General features: G+C 52.9%; 1 protein-coding gene across 2 annotated transcripts in view; it reads right to left on the minus strand.

The window, feature by feature from the left end:
• Nucleotides 1-18,738, minus strand: part of OPCML (opioid binding protein/cell adhesion molecule like) — a 1,054,475-nt gene extending 1,035,737 nt beyond the window's left edge. Inside the window, exon 1 of one of the 2 annotated variants that reach the window (XM_086384066.1) lies at nt 16,070-18,738. In XM_086384066.1, the coding sequence (XP_086240192.1) occupies nt 16,070-16,319 (250 nt within the window). In that variant the 5' untranslated portion in view covers nt 16,320-18,738. The remainder of the gene's footprint in view (nt 1-16,069) is intronic. The other variant, XM_086384065.1, reaches the window with a different exon arrangement.
• Nucleotides 18,739-20,143: the final 1,405 nt, after the last annotated feature.

Below are 20,143 nucleotides of genomic sequence, written 5' to 3' on the forward strand. Positions count from 1 at the left end.
CTTCACCAGATTTTCTCTGGTGTGATCTATAGGGAACTTTCTCCAAGAGGGAGGAGCGTGAGAAGTATCTGAGCCAGGACTCATCAGACCTCGTTCCCATCCCTGAGCCCCCCACTCACCCGCAGCCCCTCTGCATGTGGCTGTGTGAAACCACATGAGTCTCCGTGCTGGGCTCCAGTGCCTCAGGTCCCTTATGACGCTGATCGTTTGTAGACACGGATGTGGCCTCCCCAGACTTGGGCTTCTCGTTTCTCCCTGTCATTAAATACTCCAGAGCATGTTATGAACCCAGCCTGTACTTTCCCAGCAATAACATCACCCATGTTCCTTGAGTCAGATCCTACAGTGACAGGTGACATGTGGCCAGGAGCTCCACCAACAAGGCCTGCAGCTCACTCGCCTGGTGGCTGTCGCCCTGACCCTTTACCAGCTTATCGACATGTTACCGCGGACGATCACCCAGGTAATCATGTCCATCACCTCGTTCAGAGCTGGAGTCCCCGGAGCTCAGTGTCTGGGTCGGCTCCAGGGTCCCCCTCCCCTCCCAGATCTGGGAAGCCTCTCCGGTGGAACTTCAAGAAAAGGTTTTTCACTCTGCTTCATGCTTTCAGGGAGCAGTTAATGAGAAGGCTGTAGGAGAACACACCGTGATGTGCCCGCAGGCTTTCCAGCCGCCCCTCCCGAAAAGACCCTGAATCCTGAGCTTCCAGAGCCTGGTAGAGACCAAGTGCTCACCAGACACCCACGGCACCCGTGACCTTGTCAAACTAATCGTCCAATGTGGAGTTTCACCATGAAGCAGCTTTCACCTAAACCAAATCTGGCATTTATAATGGAGTTCATGAAAAGATCCTAATCAGTGAGCTAGATCGCAGAAATTAACAGTTTAGCTTCTAAAATTACTGTTGTCAACAACCCCGCAGCAGAGAAATCAGGCCACAGGATCAGCTGAATATAGAGAAGAAATTCAACTCAGAACCCCAAAGGGTCAGTCCTTACATGGCAAGGCAAGGCCTCCCAGGTCTGCAAAGGCCTCTGCAGTAGCCAGGGAGCCCAAGAGCACTTCTGCAAGGACTGGAGTAGCCTCAGGACCAGTCATGGCCATGAGAAAGGCATCCGGACAGCGGGCACAGGTCCCATGCCCAGGCATCCATAAGGCCATAGGGCTGCAATGCTGTCAGCGTCCCCAGGGTGAGGTCAAAGATGCTCACATGGGAACAAGAAGCCAGCTCAGGGTGGGGCTGGACAGGGTCTGGTCTGCTTTCTGCCCCAGTGATCTGACTACCCCTTAGGCTTGAAGCCCTGATACACTGGCCTCTCTAATACGGGCTCATGCTGCAGCTCACAGGTCACTCCAAAGTGACTGAAGTTGGGTGGGGGGCGGAGGGAGTTCCTCCCGCACGCCTGCTAGGTTTTTGCCTGCTCTGCTCTGGCTCACCTGTGTCTGCTCCCACCCCCAGCACCTGGAGCTCCTGAGATCCCTGTTACCAATGGACTGGGGTAAACACAGGACACTCTGAGTATCTGACCCGAGATCCCTCCCTTTCATTAAGAATCAGTCCAAACACCCCAGTCAAAAGTGCTTTTTAACAGACACAAAGACACAGAGAACAAGAAGTATGGACAACAAGGTGGGAAGCGGGGAATGGATTGGGAGACTGGGATTCACATATATACACTACTGATAATGTGTATAAAATATATAACTAGTGAGAACCTACTGTATAGCCCAGGGAACTCTACCCAGGGCTCTTTAGTGACCTAAATGGGAAGGAAATCCAAAACAAGAAGAGACGTATGTATACATATAACCGATTCACTTTGCTGTACAGCAGAAACTAACACGACACTGTAAAGCAACTATCAGTTCAGTTCAATTCAGTCGCTCAGTCATGTCCGACTCTTTGCGACCCCATGAATCGCAGCACGCCAGGCCTCCCTGTCCATCACCAACTCCCGGAGTTCACCCAGACTCACGTCCATCGAGTCAGTGATGCCATCCAGCCATCTCATCCTCTGTCGTCCCCTTCTCCTCCTGCCCCCAATCCCTCCCAGCATCAGAGTCTTTTCCAATGAGTCAACTCTTCACATGAGGTGGCCAAAGTACTGGAGTTTCAGCTTCAGCATCATTCCTTCCAAAGAAATCCCAGGGCTGATCTCCTTCAGAATGGACTTGTTGGATCTCCTTGCAGTGCAAGGGACTCTCAAGAGTCTTCTCCAACACCACAGTTCAAAAGCATCAATTCTTCAGCACTCAGCTTTCTTCACAGTCCACTCTCACATCCATACATGACCACTGGAACTATATCCCCCCCAAACTTTCAAGAGTGCATTTTAATATTTAGGGCCATCGGACAAAATTCCTTCTATTTCAATCCGGCTCAGGATTTTTAATGGATCTCAAAACTCTACCACCACCACTGTGAGTAGGTTTACACTACTGTTTGCAACCCATGATCTCAGACATTGCATTTTAGTTAAGATTTAAATGTTCATGCATAAGAATCCCATCTGGGCTGTCACTCTCACTCCTGACTACCCTCAAGCTAATACAGTAAACTCCACAATTGTCCTAAAGAAGAGAGTTGTTTGAACAGTTTGACTAATGAAAATGGCACACCCAGTGAGAGAGTCAGTCCAGCTAAACTAATCATGTGGTTGTGGCCTAAGACTTCTCATATCTGCTTTACTCCAGACATGTTCCCACCATCACACCTAACAGTGTTATCATCAGTGCACTCCCCTTGTTAGCCATCCCTACAAAGCGTTCATCAGAGAGCACCCAGCACAGATGAAGAAGTTGATGACCTGATTTACAGGTTTGGGATAAACCTAATTTTCAGTGGAACAAACTGAAAACTAGAAGCTTCTCACAGACTTGAAACCAGGATGGATCAGAGGTACAGGCCTCTGGAATAGAAAGAGAAGGCTGTCCTTCATTAGAGTGGTGAGAAAGACAACTGACCTAAGTTAGGGGGTTCCTAGGAGACTGTGCTGACCATTTAAAACCACACAACAGTGATTCTCAACCAGGAGCAATTGTGTGCCCCAAGGGACATGTGTCGGTGTCTGGAGACAATCTCAGTTGTCACAACCGGAGAAGGGCTGCTGGCGTATGATGGGTAGAGGCCAGGGACACAGCTAAACATCCTGAGATGCACCGGGCAGACCCCACAACCAAGAAGTGTCCTGCTGAGTGTCAAGACTCTGGCAACATCAGGGAAATCACGCTCCAGAGGCAAGTGCAGGACCACAACCATTCGCCATGGAAGCATCACTGGAGGGCAGAGCCCACTTCATGAGCCCCCCAGTGGATGTGCTCCAGATAACAAACCAGGAAGATGAGAAAGAAGGCCAGGTGTGCGCTGCATCTCCACAGACTCGGGCCACATGGGGGGAGAAATAGGCAACTTTTTCAATAATCCAGAGACACCAGAAACCCAGGGGGAAATCTGCAGAACTTGGGATGAAGATGTCTCACTTACTCAGAGTCGGGGAGGGCTTCCAAGGCCCAGGGCTCCAAGGTTCTGCGTAGGAGAATCTGGAAGAGCAAGTCCCTCCTGGAGTTGACGACCATACACGCAGCTCTCCCAGGATTGCCAGACAGTGTTACAGGGCTACAGAGCAGGGCGGGTGCTATGACAGGGAGCTGGGGAAGGCAGGAATCTGGAGCAAAGAGCCAAAGGTGGGCCTGCTCTCAACCCTGCACCACACCAGCTTGGACCCTCCTAAAACCAGATGCCAGACAGGACAGAGTATCAAGATGTGGACCAAGGGGCATCTGAAGAGAAGATGGGATGGAGCTGGAGACCAGGGTCCTCTGATCCAGGAGTGTGAGAGCGAGGCTACACGAAGCCTGGGCAGACATGGTGGTACCGGGTCCTCCTAAGGAGAGTGTGGTCAAGCCCTGGTGAGCCTCAAGCCGATGCCGCCCATCACAGAGGCCGTGTCTCTAAGAACGGCCGTGAGCTGGCACCTCTGCCAGGCTCAGTCTGAGCAACGTGGCTACACAGCCAACACTGCCATGGGCTTCGGGTAGCAGAGGTGGGAAGGGGACTTGTGACCTGAGACCTCATCCTTGGGGCTACACTATCAGTGGGACAACACCCAGGAAACCATCCAGCGTCACCAAGTGACACCAAGCTTCCTACCGGACTTCTTCCTGTGTGTCTCCTTCTTCCTTCCTGTGTGTCTCCATCAGCGTGGCCTCTAAACCTTCCCCCACCTGGGCTGGACCTTCCCACAGGGGAAGCCAGGGCCACAGTTTCTGCAGCAGCTGGTCCCTGGGGAAGAGCTGGGCAGAGAGGAACAGGGTGAGAACTAGGGTAAGGAACCACTTGCAGCTGGAACGGAGGGTCCCCGTGCTTAGCGCCTTTTCCTCCCCCAAGACTATTCTGCATTTACTTCCCCTCAATGGTCCTTTTTGATAAACAAGAGAACATCCGTAATCCTGGTCTGTATCCACTGACATGTTACTCATTTTTACCACAAAGACGGAATTGTCGAAGGACATGACAGCTGCTCTGAGATGGGGCCTGCAGAGCAACTGTGCTGCAGCAGGACACGGAGTGGGGTGAGGTCAAGGACACCTCCCATGCTGAGTCTTGAGAGGAGCAGCCAGAGAGGAGCCGTGGACGCCTTCTGCCAATGACAATGTGATGTTTCTGTCCTGACTCCAGGCCCAGGGAAGTGGCACGAGCGGAGTTCTGGACCTGAGTGGTACTGGCCCCAGGGATTCTCTGAGTGCTAAACCGAGTAAAGGAAAGGAATACTAGAATTCCTATTTTCATTTCTTTATCTCATCCTTTTTGTTATTGTATATGTGTAGTGACACAGATCATCTCTGCATAAATAAGTAAGGTGCATGCACGGGCTCTAAAATAAAGTTGAGAGACCACTGGGCTTCCCTGGTGGCTCAGATGGTAAAGAATCTGCCTGCAATGCAGGAGCCCTCGGTTCAGTCCCTGGGTCGGGAAGATCCCCAGGGAAGGGAATGGATATCCACTCCATTAAGTGATATATTAATTGTACAATAGGTCTCAGTTTTTTTAATAGCAAAAAGGGATGGTATGAAATAGGCCAGAGTGGGACTACTCTGGTTGCTCAGAGAAGATGGGGTCATGGAATGAGGCAGAGACTTCCCCCACTTACCTGCAACCAAGCCTGCAGGGCTCTGAGCCCCCCAGGAAGCGGGGGTTGGGGGGCTTAGGTGTGGCAAGGGCAGGCAGGCAGTTGCTGTGTCTACCAGGATGCCCTGCGCTCAATCTGGGGTCTCTGGTGTTTTCCCATTGCTTGGCCCACCCTCAGGGGCCCTGGGCAGGGCTCTGGCCACAGAGGAGTCTGCCCCAGAGGGCCACAGGCGTCGAAACCACCCACACACCACTCAGCCTTGGGCAGGACCTCTGCTCTGAGGCTGGGGTGCCCCAGGGCTCAGACCTGGCCCTGCTGCCCACTTGCTGGGTCTCTGCCGCACCCTCTGCCCCTTATCCTGCCCGCAGCCCCCGCCTCACGGCCTCATGCTGTCTTCATCCTTCCCAGTCTCTGGCCTCCAGCCAACCCCAGCTCCACCTCCACCCTGACTCCCTCCTGCTCTCACCTCTGCTCTCGGCTGCCACGCCGCTCTGTCTCCTCCCACTAACATTCAGTGCAAAAGAGGCAGCTTTGGAAATTCTAAGAGAATAACAAAGATATTTCTCATGTATCCAGTTCTTTGGGCAGGTGTTAGTCGCTCAGTCATGTCTGACTCTTTGTGACCCCACGAACTGTAGCCCACCAGGCTCCTCCTCTGTGCATGGGATTCTCCAGGCAAGAATACTGGAGTGGATTGTCATTTCCTTCTCCAGGGGATCTTCCCGACCCAGGGATCAAACCCGGGTCTCTTGCATTGTGGGCAGATTCTTTACCGTCTGAACCACCATACATTCCAAACACAGGCCTCAGTGAGAGGTCTGCTGATGGTAACCGAGAGCCGGTGTCCCAGATGAGTTAAACTGGAGAGACAGGTTTGTTTTGCTGACAAACCTACCACAGGCATCATCCCAGATGTCACCATGGAAAAGCAGCAGAACAAAAAAGAGTCATGAAGAATTGAAAATAAAGCCAGATAGAGGATATGGGATGGGTTCACAGGAGAAAAGGCCCCTCACGCAGCTCCTGAGGTCTCTGCTTCCACATTCTCCCACAAGGCATGGCAGAAGGGCTCCGTGGCCACCATAAAAATAAACAAGTTTTATTGAAGTAAGTTAATGTAAAATATTACAAAATTACAGGTATATAATATACTGACTCACAATTTGCAAAGGTTACACTCTGTTCATGGTTATTATAGAATATTGGCTATATTCCCCATGTTGTACAGTATGTCCTTATACCTTATTTTATACCAAAAATGAATAAATGAAAGAAGAAAGCAAGCAGTTGTCCAGGTCATGATATAGGTGTGGGCCGATCTTCGTGGGCACCATGGGGGCAGGTGTAGGGCGGTGCCCTTTCACTCCCAAGTGGAAGTGTTAGTCACTCAGTCATGTCTGACTCTTTGTGACCCCTGGATCTGAAGCGATGTCTCTTCTTGGACTTCCCACATGTAATCACAACTCAGCTTGCCCCAAATAATCATCCTACTGACCAAGTGTTGAGCTCTTACAAGCACCAGGCTCTGTGCTCATGGTTTTATTTGAATGTATATATGTGTGTTAATTACTCAGTCATGTCCAACTCTTTGTGATCCCATGGACAGCAGCCCACCAAGCTCCTCTGTCCATGGAATTCTACACGCAAGAACACTGGAGTGGATGATCTTCCTGATTCGGGAATCAAACCTGGGCCTCCCGCATTGCAGGCAGATTCTTTACCATCTGAGCCACCAGGGAAGCCCCTTCCCCCTGAAACAGGAGAAGGGGCGGACTCATCAGGAAAAGATGCAGAATCCCAAGTGATTTTCACCATCCCTTCCCATCTGGGCCTCACCCAAAGAGGCGTCCACCCTGGTGCCAAGTAAGACTGGGCACGGCCGTCTCCGTGGGAGGAAGCCAGGGGACTCCCAAGGCAACTCAGCCTCCCTTGGACTGGAGGCTGACGGGCTATTTCCACCTCCACACTCTCTATTCCAACATTCTTCTGCCTTCGAGGAGCTGGGGATCCCCTGGCACTGGGCTCTTCAGAAAAACCAGGTTGTCTTGTTCAGAGAAGCAAAGGCTGCTTGAGGCTTGTCTTCCTAGAAGGCAAATGCCCATCGGAACCTGGCCCCAGCACAGCCACCTAGATCTCTGTCGCTGTGAATATGCATCCTGGCTTCCCATTCCACATTGTCCACAGCTCTCCTGACCCCATCTCTCCATCAACTATGCCCAGGCCTGTGTGGTCCATAATGAGGGCAGAGCAGGGAGTGAGGAAAGGGGTGCAAGCCTTCACTTCAATCATAGATCATACAGAGTGGTTATGATGTACACAGAGGTTCTATACACACTGCCAGTCCCCATTTCACCAGGAATCGGTACTATAACACTCACAGCATTTTGGGTGGGTTTTCTTCTCTTGGGTTTGATGGTCCAGTGCTGATAAAGGCAGGTGCCTTCCCCAGTGTGCAGACCAAACAGGACAGGTAGACATGTGTGGGGTATTTGATATGTACCACCCTGAACATCTCTCTCCACACATCAAGGATCAACTGGTTTCTAGAAGTCTCCCAGTTCGAGTATAGACATCATTCACAGTATGAGGATGCCCCCGAGAAGGACAGGCTTCTCTCTTGCTCCTGACCTGTCAAGTTAATCTTTGGGTACCAGGCACTCAGAAGTCCCTTGCTCCACACACTCCTTGCACACTGATATAAGAGAGCTTAGGGGAACAGAGCAGGGGCCGAGGCTGCAGGTCCACTTTCCAACAGGGGACCTCACGGGGAGGCTCAGCACAGCTCAATGCTGTGTAAAAACACCACCAGCTGGGCTGTGAGCGCAGGATGTTGAAATTCCATGTGGACATGCTGGCTGGTCCCTACTGACTGTGTGACGTTAGATGAGACACTGGGCTTTCTGTGCCTCAACACTCTCGACTGTGGAGTGAAAGGAAAGGACATGACACTCTCCAGCGGCCCTCTCAGCTCCCAGGGCTCTGCTTTCCTACGTAAAATTAACAGGACTCACCCAGGTGGTGGGCATGACGGGGAGGTCATGCCTGCTTTCATGACATCACAGTAACTCTGGTGAGAAGATTGAATCCTAATTCCCAATAATCAATCTTGAGTCCAATCCAAGCATCTCTAAAATGCCTGGTTACTTAGGAGCAAAGAGCCCCAGGCAGGATCCAGCAGATGATAGTGCTGGAGCCTTTTGTGATCTCCTTAATGTACTGGGAGGTGAATGATGCGATTTTAAGCTCCTACATTAGCTGCTAAGAGAAGCCAGCAGAAGCTCAGTCCCACCAGAGAAGGGACTGAGATGATGAGACCTCCAGGAGTGATGGTCCCAGGGGAAAACTACGCATGAGCTGAAGGAGATGGTCTGTAAGCAGGATGTGCAGGACAGAGCCTCTTCTCTGCCGGGTGCTGCCAGGGCTCACCATGGGTTTGCCTTAGATGTGGGTTCTTCAGATGCGTCTGGGGCAGCTCTGACTCTCCCAGAGAGGCTCCATATCACCCCTGTCTCTCTAGTCCGACACCCCCAGCCATTTCCCACCTGATCTACTGCAGAGGTCTCCCGGCTGGCCCACCCCTTCTGAGTCTGCTGCCTTCTAACCCTCTCTACACCTGTACAGTAGCGAGATGGAAATGTAGGTCACGATGCTCACCCCCAGCAGATGAGCCGCATCAGTGGTGTTCCATCACTTCTAGAATGAAGACCAGGACAACTAACACGAGCTTCCAGGGCTGCTGACCTCCTCCTGTACCACACGCCCTTCCTCCATGCTCCTGACAAACAGGATGATGCCCTCTGGTCCCCACTGCTCCTGGTCCCTGCATGTCCTGTTCTGTCTGTCTCTTCCCATACCTTCCCTGGGTTTGGATAATTTCTGTGTTTCATCCTTCAGATCTCAGCTCAACTGTCACTTTCACAGACAAGTGGTCTTGCCTCCCTGGCAAGCCAAGCCCTTCCTGCAGGCAACCGAGGCAGCCCCCACCTCTCCTCCAACAGGACTCACATCAGCCTAACTTCCCTCCATGGGGGCACGGAGTTGAGACACACAGTCTATCCCATGAGGCCATGAACACCTTGAGAGCAGGGACCACAAGGACTTTGTTCAGGCTTCATGTTCCCAGCACAGTGCCTGTCACACAGTAATCACTCAATATGCAACGTGTCAGACAAGCAAATGTGACTGGGACTTGTGTCGTCATCATCAGACAGGAGTAAGGCAAGACCCCTGCTGCTCAGAAGCCCACAGCCACGAAAGAGTAAGACTGACATCAGCTCGGCTGTAAGAAGTGACTTGGGACAAACACGAGAAGCCCTGTCTCCATCTCTGCAGACTGGCTGAGCCCTCTGACCTGGTCCTGTGAACACGAATCCGTTGAGGTGTCACCTGCTCAGGCATGACTCACCCTGTGCTCTCTATCATTGTTTGCCCTAAACCCAGCATCCTACTTACTGAGGACACAGCTCCTCCTTGTAGCATGCACCCGGCTAGCACTGTGAGCGTGAGTCTGAATGTCTAATAGTCGGGGCCACCTCATGAGTTTCCATGCTAAGTCGATTCAGTTGTGTCCAACTCTTTGTGACCCTATGGAGTCTAGCCTGTCAGGCTCCTCTGTCCATGGGATTCTCCAGGCAAGAATACTGGAGTGGGTTGCCATGCCCTCCTCCAGAGGATCTTCCCGACCCAGGGACTGAACTGGAGTCTCTTACGTCTCCTGCATTGGCAGGCGGGTTCTTTACCACTAGCGTCACCTTCCTGGATTTGCTTAAACCTGAGTGATTTTGGTTCCCATGAGGCCGACTGCCAACATCAGGACCCAAGTCTATGTTTACTGAGAAACCCTCACTCACAGGTGTCTCTGTGGTGACAGGTGACGTGACATGCAGAAGCACTGTCCACAGCTCTGAGCTGCCACGCGTGTGTGTGGCTGGAAGCTCAGGCTGGTGTTTATTGACAAGCGTGAAGACCGGAATGAGTAATCACTACAGCACTTCCACCTCCCATTAGCAAAGCCTCTCTCTCAACACAGAGAAACTGATGGGAGGCCCAACCCAGGGGCCCAGATGCCTGAAGATTCGATGGAGGAACAGAAAAGGGTGGAGAGGAGAAGCTGACACTTGGTACTCGTGTGACCTGGCTGGTCACCCATGCACGTGTCCATTCGTCCATCTCCTCATTTGTTCAGTTCACAAGCACTTTGTGAGCATATATTCTGTATCCGTCACTGTGCAGGGCACCCCGTCATGTGACTGGATGCATTTCCTACCCCGAGGGACCACAGTCCAGGTAGCAAAGCAAGACATAACAGGAAGAATCACTCTAAAATACCTGGACTCAACAGTGTTAAACAGGAGAAACCTGGCCTCCTGGACTGGGCAGTGAGGAGGGAAACATAACCTACTCTAGAGCATCTAGAAAACTCTCCTAGGAGAGAGAAACTAGAGCTGAGCCCCGAAGGATGGAAAGGACATTTATCCAGAAACATCATGAAGGGAGGGTCAGGTGAGCTCGCAGGGGAAACCCCTGGGAAAGGAGAGAGCACAATGTTTGGGGACTGAGCCCTGAGCGATACGGAGCACGGGGCAGGCCGTGGCCTGGGGACCAGGTTGAAATTGCTTTGGACTCCGGTCCTAAAGCAACCAGAAGTCTGCATAGGGTTTTAAGCAAAGAAAAGACAAGCTCAGGATTGGATAGTATCTCCCCTGCCTATCTCATGATCGCTTTGACAAATGAGCAAAACCCAAGATGAATGTCCCAGGTAGACCACAAGGCAGGAATGTGGCATTATCCCTGATACAACCACTAAGCAAACGTCTAGGAGCGGTGGCACAGCCTCTGTAAACTCCCTACGAGGAAACGGGCAAGAATGGCCACTCAGGCTGCTTCAGAGGATCTGTACCCTGAGAGGTGGAAGGTGCTGGTCCTCCTGGGGTGGGTGTCACTTACCATTTCCCAGGAACCTGCGAGCAGCCGCTCCAATCAATGGCCTGTGTCCCACTGCATCGATCCATCTGGGCCTTTCGGGGGTGTCTCAGCGCAGCGTCTCTGCTCATTAAAGGAAAGTGCCTGCACCATAATGATAATGCCTCGCACTTACCCAGCGCATCGCCCAGGGGTGTCTCAAAGCATTCGGCAAACATTTAATTAAGTTAGCCTAGTAACTGCAAGGGAGCCCCCAGCCTCTGGGCACTGAGGGATCTATGGGGAGGGAGGCGCTGGGGACCAGGGTCAGGCTCCAGGCCCAGGGCGGGTGGGGGGATGCACAGGGTCCCTACATGGCTGGGGAAGCGCTCCCGTGCATGGCCATGGTGGAGTGTGGTACAGGCCAGGTGGAGGCCAGTCCCCACGGGCACCCACAGGAGAGCACTCAGGCTTGTGGCTACAGCAGGGAGCCCTGGAGGAGCAGAGATGCAAGTCCTGAGGGATAGGCTGCCTTCCTTGTGGGGCTGTGGATGTGATGGGGAGGGCGGCTGAGCTCTGACTTGGAGGCCCATATGTGTGTGTGGGGGGGGCGGGGGCGGAGTGGGTTTAGTGAAGGAAGGATGTGTATTCTCACACCTACAGGAAGGGAATAGCAAGCACGTTTGTCTTCGAGTTTATCCCTGATACAGAGTCTCTTCCTGCCCATTCCCAGGATTACCCTCAGTGCTACATGGGGCCCTACAAGCACCACCACCTTAGGGCACAGACTTGAGTTGTGCAGAAATCTAGTAAATGGAGCCACATCCTCCCCCACTCCTGTTACTGCCTCCCCGCTTTAGGGAAAGGCAGGCAGCCATGGCCTCGCAGGTTGAGAAGCAAAGACTCAGTTTCCCACCAAGAACATGAAGGCACTAGAGGGCAGATGAGGCTGGCCTGAAGCCTGGCACCTTCAGCGGGGTCAGGCAAGTGGGCAGAGGAGAGCAGGGCCACCCTGGTGAGGCCAGCCTGGCTCCCTCCTCTGAGCACACGTCCAGCCCCCGTGTCTGGAAGGTGCCACCCAGCATCGCGAGTGGTGCGAACGCCCACCCCTGCTGACGGGGCTCGCAGGCAGCCCCCAGCCATCTGTGGGCCGACGCCCGAGATCTCCCACAGGAAGAGCCGGGCTGGGCATCCAGGCCTTGTCTCCGCCCAGGCAGCTGCAGGCGATGGCAACAGCCCAGGGCTCGGGTCCAGCGAGCCCAGGACCGGAGGTCGTGGCCTAGAGGCTGCAGGAGACAGCCCGGAGTGCCGACTGGCCAAGCCTGACACAAGGCCCGAGGGCGGAGCACCTGAGAAGACTTCAGAGAAGCATCGGGGGCCAAAGGGGCCACATCGGCCACCCTCGTCCTCCACACGGAGAAACCAAGGCCCAGGAAGCTCAAGGTCCGTGGGCCACAGCATCAGGTCCAAGGGCAGGAATACTGGAATAATTCCCTGTTTCATGGACCCTGTTCTTAATTAAGGCAGGAGGGCATCTTACTCTGCAGACTGTGTAATCAGAACCCGGAGAGGGTCTTGTTGGATAAACAAAGCTGGGACTGGACGGCTGGTTACCACTGCGTGACAATGACTTATGCATCATCGTATGTTCCACCCTGCCTTCCAACTCCTCCACCACAAGGAAGGCCGGCTCCCCTCCTGGGCAGCAGCCCCCTCTTTCTGCCCTATTACCAGGAGACCAGGCTGGGTTTTCTATGTTCACCTTGTGATCGGCTAGCCTACATTTTTGGCTACTCCATGCAGTTGCAAACAAGAAGCAAATGCTGCTCAAACCCATGCTACAGATGACTGGTAGACGAGGCCCAGAGGACAGCTCAGGAGAAGGTGACAGGCAGGAGGTCATGATCTCAGCATGGGGACAGAAGCCCTCCAGATCACAGAGCCTGTCTTGGCACCACAGAGCTGGGCCTTTGACTGGGGTGACCCTGTGCTTCCAAAACTGAGCCTTGGCCATAAAGACAACACCCCGACACCCAGCCCCTCTGCCCTGCCAGGTCTCACGCAGAGGGAAGAAGGCAGATCCAGAGAGGTGTGGACTCAAACGCTGCAGGCCGTGGACAGATTCTCAACTACAGACAAAGTGAGCGTAGAGGGACCAGGGATCGGGGTGCTTGTTATAAATGCCCGTCTGCGGTGGGGGTAGGGGTTCTTATGTTAATCTGCACCACCCCCACTCTTCACCCAGGCTTGCTTCCCACCCACTCCTCTCCCACCAAGGCCCCGGAACCCCAGATCAGTAAGGCTCCTTGCCCAGGCCAGTCTCTCCTCCTGTCTGGGGCCACCTGAGCCCCCACTCTTGGCACGCAGGGTCTCAGGAACTTCTTAAGCCCAGAGTGACAACTAAATTGTCCACCGAGTCCCCTCCCCATCTCGTGTGTGGGCTCACTATGGTTTCCAAGTGTTACTGCCTTTCCTGTCCCAGAGAGTCTGCCTAGAAAAGCAGTTGTTAGGCCACGGTTCCTACTCCCCGCTCCTGCCCCCCCCAACCCCCCCCCAGCCCCCGCCAAGGCATCAGGTGACAACAACATTAGCCTTAAAATTATTCTGGGATGGAGACGCGCGTTTCACCAGGAAACAGAACGCTGCAGAATGAAATGGCATCGCGGCCCAACCAGGTCAGGGCTGCATTATTGCATTAGCCTCTGCCTTTAGACGCTGGGAAAGTACACGGCTAACGAGCTGGTGTTAACCCCGAGGGGAGGAAAAGCATCATTAGAAACAAAGGAGTAGAGTCTAAAAACAGTAAAGGAAACACAAGAAGTGAGGCGGCAGTCACCCCTGAACTTCTGGGCTCAGCCAGGCCCAGCTTCCCCGCAGGAACCCTCCTGAAGTGACACTGCTTTCCTTTCTCTAGGAGGCTCCAGGGCCAACTTTCCTCCTCTTCCTCCTCCTGGAGGATGAGACCAGCTTCCAGCACAATCACCAGGAAGAGCAGCCCTCCCAGCAGAAATGTCACCCCCTATGTGGCTCGCTGAGCTTATCTTGGTGAGGACAAGGGGCGGGGGGAGGCCGTGCCCTGGAGCAGAGCCTGCCTCAGGTGGGGGTGCATCTGTCCCCACAGTGGAGAGGAGCCCGTTGGGTACCGGGTGCCCTGCACCTCTAGGGGGAGGCATCACAGGCTCTGCTCCCTTCAGGATGCACTGCAATGCAGCTCCAGCACCCTCCGGGGGCTCGCTCCCTCCCCACTTTGGAAGTGCAGTGTTCAGAGAGGAGCCCAAAGCCACCAAGGGTGGAAGGGTGGTCCCAGCGCTGCTGTCCTGCCAACTCTGCTCTGGCTCAGCGAGAGGAGGGGGGAGCTGGGTGCTGGGGGCTCTGAGCTATCACCCAGGGAGGGACTGGCACCCATGGGAAAGTTTGTCTCTTCACCTGGACCCACAGTGCCCACCTGACTCGCTCCACCCAGCTGCAGAAGGTACTGAGAGCCCCTTGGCCTTCCCTCCTGAGTCTGTGGAAACCCCCTCCCAGGCCTGAACCTGGAAGAAGAGGAGCAGCAGCCCCCATTCTGAACTTCTCAGCCTGGAACGTGGTTGTGCAGAGCCCGTCTTGGCTGGGAAACGTGCAATTTTAAAACAGCATCACATTATACAATGGAATTCCTCTTTTTTCCTTCCACACCATCCTCTTCTTCCCACTTCCCAATAAACTTTTCATTTTTCTGATTTCACTTTGGCAGCTTAGAAACACTTAGGCCTTTATGTTCTTAAAAAAAAAAAAAAAAGCCAAGAAATTCTGAATATAAAAATGTGAAATTGTGTGTTTTACCCATACCAGGATACGTAAGGCTTAAGAATCTTAGTATTTAGATCTATGTGTATATGTACATGATTTAAGGTTTAAGTGAATGTATAACCAAATGCATGAATCTCAATTTGGGAAAAAAAAAAAGAAAAGAAAATTCTTCTTGGGCTGGGGCTGAGGGTGGAAACCCCACAGACTCTCAGATGCTGTCTAAACCCTTGGAAGCATAGCCCAGTCCCTTCAGCAGTGTTTGAAGGCTGCCTGCAGGCATTCAGCTGTCTGCTTGCGAACGACACGCGTGCAATTATCAAATCTATTACAACGTGTTGGGTTTTGCAACACTTCCACTAAGCTTGTTCTGGCAGGATTGCAGCATCTCACCTGTGTCGCTGCAGAATTTGTTCCCCCCAAACAAGTTACTGCTGTGCTAGGTGGCACCACGTTTAAATCACCGGGGAGGGAAGGAAGGTGCTGAGGAGAACCAGGTAAACCCAGATTCCCACCCTTCCACTGGTGAGAACATTCCAAATTCTGTCAGGGGTAAGTCGCCTTTCAGATGCAAGGAGGAGGAGGCGGAAAATGGGATTCTGAATTTCAAAGGCACAATCTGCCCATTTGGTGGAAGGATAAAGAAAGGATGGCGGTGGGAGAGCCTTGTAAGAGGAGAAATACTGGAGCAAAGGTGGAGGGATGGGAGAGGAAGGGGCTAGAGAGGAGTGGGGAGAGGGTGGGAGGGAGGGAGGAAGGGGAGAGGGAGAGAGAAAGGAGGAGAGATGGAAAAATAGAGATGCCTGGAGATAGGAGGGGTGCCGAAATGATGGGCAGAGGAACCAGGACACCCCCCTATCTCCTGCTGGTCCCAACAGGAGTGGCGAGAAGGACTGGTTGCTGGGAGTTGAAGCCCCTCTCCTCCAACCCCTGGGACACAACTGGTTAAAGCCAGCCGGCACCGGGCGCCAAGAGACAGCAGTGCCTCACAGCGGGTGCAGCTCTCGAACCCAGCTCACCAGACCCGCCGCCGCTGGCGCCGCCGCGGGGAGGGCGAACCCCAGAGCTATGCTGCAAGCACCCGTGTGTGCGCGTGAGGGAGAGCTGGGCGGTGCGTGCTCAGGCGCGAGCCCACCTCGACCCGCACACGCAGCTCATACTCCCTGGTCGCCCCCTCCCCAAACACCCCTGCCCCTTCCTCTTCGGCTCCTCCTCGGAGCCGCCCGGTGGAGCCGGAGCCCCTGTCGGGTACCTGGGATGAAGAGCAGGGCGGTCGTCACGGAGAAGACGATCCAGCAGGCGGGCTGGTGCATCTTGAGGCTGCGGGGTCCCCGCGGCTGGGCCGGCTGCTGCCGCTGCCGCTGCCGCCTTCCTCTGCACTGAATTCTGAGCAGGTTTAAATCCAATGTTTGCGAAGGGAGGGAGAGAGCAGGAGAGAGGGGGAGCAGGCAAGCAGCGTCTCGGGTTTTTTCTTGCACAGACACACAACTGGTAAGCACCATCAGCACCAATCTGTGCGGGGCGCGGAGCAGACCTCCTCCACGGCTCGCATTGGCTCCACTCTCCTGAGCGACACGCGGGCACTTTGCAGCGGGGAGGCTGGGCTCCGGGGAGCCTCGGTCTGCCCCCCACTCACCCTCGCCCCGAGCACGAGGCGGACGCTGCTCTGTGGGTGAGGTGCCAGTGCGCAGGGCTTCCTTCCTTCCGTGGGCAGAGGCGCGCCTTCGTGGGCAGAGGGAGGGGCTGGCTCAGGGCGCAAGAAAGGCACTGTGACCAAAGCTCAGGCCAGTTCTTCACTGTCTTCCCTCCTCCTGGTCTCCAGGTGGGGAGGGGACAAGAGCCGAGGCCGCCTACGGGGGTCACTGGGACATTTAGATCTGTGCCCGCCTTGCCCCCCAACTCTGTTATTAGGAGCACTTTGATTTCAGTTTTCCCAGCAGGAAGATGGGTGCATCAGGGTTTTCTCCACGAAGGATGCAAGGAGAATTGGCCCGGTTCTCCACAATTAGAGCATCCTCAAACCCCAGAGGTGAAGCTGTAGACATCGAGCAGTTGGTGTGATGAGGCCGTCAGGGGCAGGGGTGTGCTCAAAATGACGGACAGGAGGCAGGCTGCAGCTGAAGTCACGGGAATCTCCGGGTGAGAGAACTCAGAAGGAGCCTGCAGTTTTCTACCTTCTATCCTGGCTACTGTCCACAGCCCGTGCGGCCCTTCCCCTGAAACAGCCACTCGCTCACGTGGACCATTCCTCATGGGGGTGCAGTTCCTTCCTGCTCCACAGCTGCTCTCAGGAAGGCCTACAGCCCCCCTCCCGGTCTCCAGGCCTGCCATGGGTGGTGCTCTCTGCTCCCTGAGGAGGCGCCCCTCTGATGGACCCGCTCAATGTCCAGGATCTGTGAAATGAACAACATGGGGTATTACAGAAGGTGGGCACACACTGCTACTGCTACTGCTAAGTCACTTCAGTCGTGCCCGACTCTGTGCGACCCCATGGACTGCAGCCTACCAGGCTCCTCCATCCATGGGATTTTCCAGGCAAGAGTACTGGAGTGGGGTGCCACTGCCTTCTCCGGTGGGCACACACAGTAACACTATAAATATTTCTGCCCCCAAGTGTCCTCTCGAGAACCCACCAGGGCCTGGATTCCTTCCCAGCTCAGTGTGTGTGCTCAGGCTCATGGTCTGTGTGTGACCGACCCCGTGGGTCTGCCCTCCACCTTCACTGAGATTGCAAACATTTTCCCAAGTGCCTGCCATGGACACATATTCACATGAATCGTCTTAGTTTATCCTCATCATAGTCCCACAACTTGGCCATTACTACCACTGGATTTTAGTAGGCTGAAACTGAAGCTCAGAGAGGTTCAGCAACTTGCTAAAGGTCACACAGCTAAGAGAGTTAGGATTCAAACACAAAGGTGTCCTAAAGTGAAATCCTCACAGTTGCCATTAAGTAGCTATGCCTACTGCCAATTGCCAATGAGTTTTTCTGGTCTAACAGAACAGGGGCCTTTTCTAAAAAAAATAAGAACTTGTACTTTTAAAGAAGTAAAAACAATCAACGCTTTACTTGGTCATCACCGCCAGGGCTGGAGCTGGGGGTGCATCTGAGGCTCCGGCACCCCAGCATGCATGTGACACACATCTGAGTCCCAGGTGTGTGTGTGTGTCCTGGAGGCTCCCTGCAGCCTCTGGTCCCTCTCGAGAGCTGATAGGCAGCAGGAGTCAACCTGCCTCAGCCTCTACTGGACCCAGCACAGTGGCGGGCACTCCATGTACATCTTCTCTGATTCCCACCTGCACAGATGCAGACACAGACCAGCTCAGAGAAAACCCAGTCTCTTCTCCAACGCCATGAAGTGGCAGAGAACCTAGGACCTTCTTACTCCACATTCATCTTCTTTCTCTATTTCCCTTCAGTTATATTTGTGTTTTAAAAACCCCATTTATTCAACCAAACTATTTCCTATAACACACACATACACATGCCCTGCACCTTTAATTAAATTCATGTTTAAGAAACATCAATGTATAACAAGAAATAGTTTAGTTTTTCAAATGTGTATGCCTAATAAAACCTTTTCTTGAGCAAACACATAAATATGAATTTTTACTGATCAATTCTTCTAGTCTATTAAATGATTAAAATATATGTCTCTTTTATTTAAAGAAAAAGTAGGAGAAGAAACGTATAAATGCATATTTAATCAATAGATGGCACCAACTCTGAAAAGAGATATTACGGTCTACTGGGTCTGTTTAAACACCTTAAAAAATACAAATACAAATAAAAATGCTTCAATGCATATTTACTAGGGGGACTGTTCTTTCCTCTGGAGTAAATAATATGCAATTTTATACCTTCTATGAATCCTTTTTTTCTCCATCTAAAGCAAACAAAATCATCAAAACTGTATTTAAATAGCCATAAGGTAGGAGAACCACCCAACCGAAACCAGGCCATGGTGCTGTGATGCAGACTGTCACCTTCCACTCCTGTGTCTGCACTCATCTTTCCTCTGAGCAGGGACAGCGACACGGTGGACCGCTTCAGAGGGAGCTGGGTCAGGGTGAGTCCTTCCCCAGAGGTAGGCCTGGGCCCCCCAGCCTCACCCCTGCCTGCCAGCATTGTGACCTTGGGTAAGGAATTCAAGAACTTCATCTGAGCTACAGGTTAAAAATGTTTATACGAAAGACCGCATCAATGATTAGACTGCCTTTTGGCACTTCATTCATGGCATAAGCATTCATCTCATCATGTACTTACTATGGGCCAGGTAAATACATACCTTAAATGTGTGACATTCAGGAAAAGTAGCACAGAGCAGGCCAGAAGCCCATCCTTGCCCACCTAAAACTCATCACATCACAGCTTACACCTGTGAAAAGTGATGGAGAAAAAATACAGATTGATAGGAAAGGACCAAACAAAGATGGCAGTGCATCTGAAGGTAGGCAGGTGGAGATGGTGGGGAGACCACTGGAGAGGCTGGTCTTGGGTGGGACTGGCCAGGAGCAGAGACCCCCCCCAGACTGTTTCGGGCAGAAAGCACAGTCTGAGCAGGTGCAGCAGGGCAGGGAACTCAACCTGTGAGACTCCTAAGGTTCTCTGCACCGTTCCCATTCCCCGACTTTGTGCTGAAATCAGCCTGGGGATGATGGATCTGCGAACGTGGAGCCCAGTGAAGGGGAAGGAGGGGTGGACTTGTAGATATTGTATCACTGCGTTTTCTTCCTGTAAGAAATTAAAAGGGGCGGATGATAAATACTACAGATTAAAATCTGACTCTGTCATTGTAGCTCTAAATATTCCAGAATGAACCAGAGCCTCCCAGGCTTGGATCTCCCGAGAGCAAGTTAAAGACTCTGGAAGGCACACAAACTCCTTCAAACCACAAAGGTGCCATTTGGCTCAAAGGAACAAGGATTTATGAAGTGACACGTTCACCACTGAAAGAGCAACCTTGATTCTGAAGCTCAGGGACCCCCTTAAGGGCATCTCACCTCTGGTCTCAGCCTTCCGTCTATTCAAATGCATCCCCAGATTTCGTATATGTCCACGGAAGATCTCGTCATGTCCATGAGAGTTCTAACAATGACCACCCAGGACGTATCAGCTCCCTGCTTGTGACTGCTGTGTGCGAATGGCTCCCAGGAGACAGAGCTCCTCACAGGTCTCAGACACCTCAGCAAGGGTGTCCCCCACCCCAGGAAGCAGGCAGAGGTGACGCTGCACCAGAGCTGACCCCAAAGTGAACCCCTCCATCCTCTGATGCATTCACATGAAGCCTTTATAAAGATTTACTGTCTGGCTGCCCGCATTGCA

Source organism: Bos grunniens, chromosome 29 (genome assembly GCF_055505025.1).
Source record: "Bos grunniens cultivar Pamir isolate PY7600 chromosome 29, Bosgru_T2T1.0, whole genome shotgun sequence".
Lineage (NCBI taxonomy): Eukaryota > Metazoa > Chordata > Mammalia > Artiodactyla > Bovidae > Bos > Bos grunniens.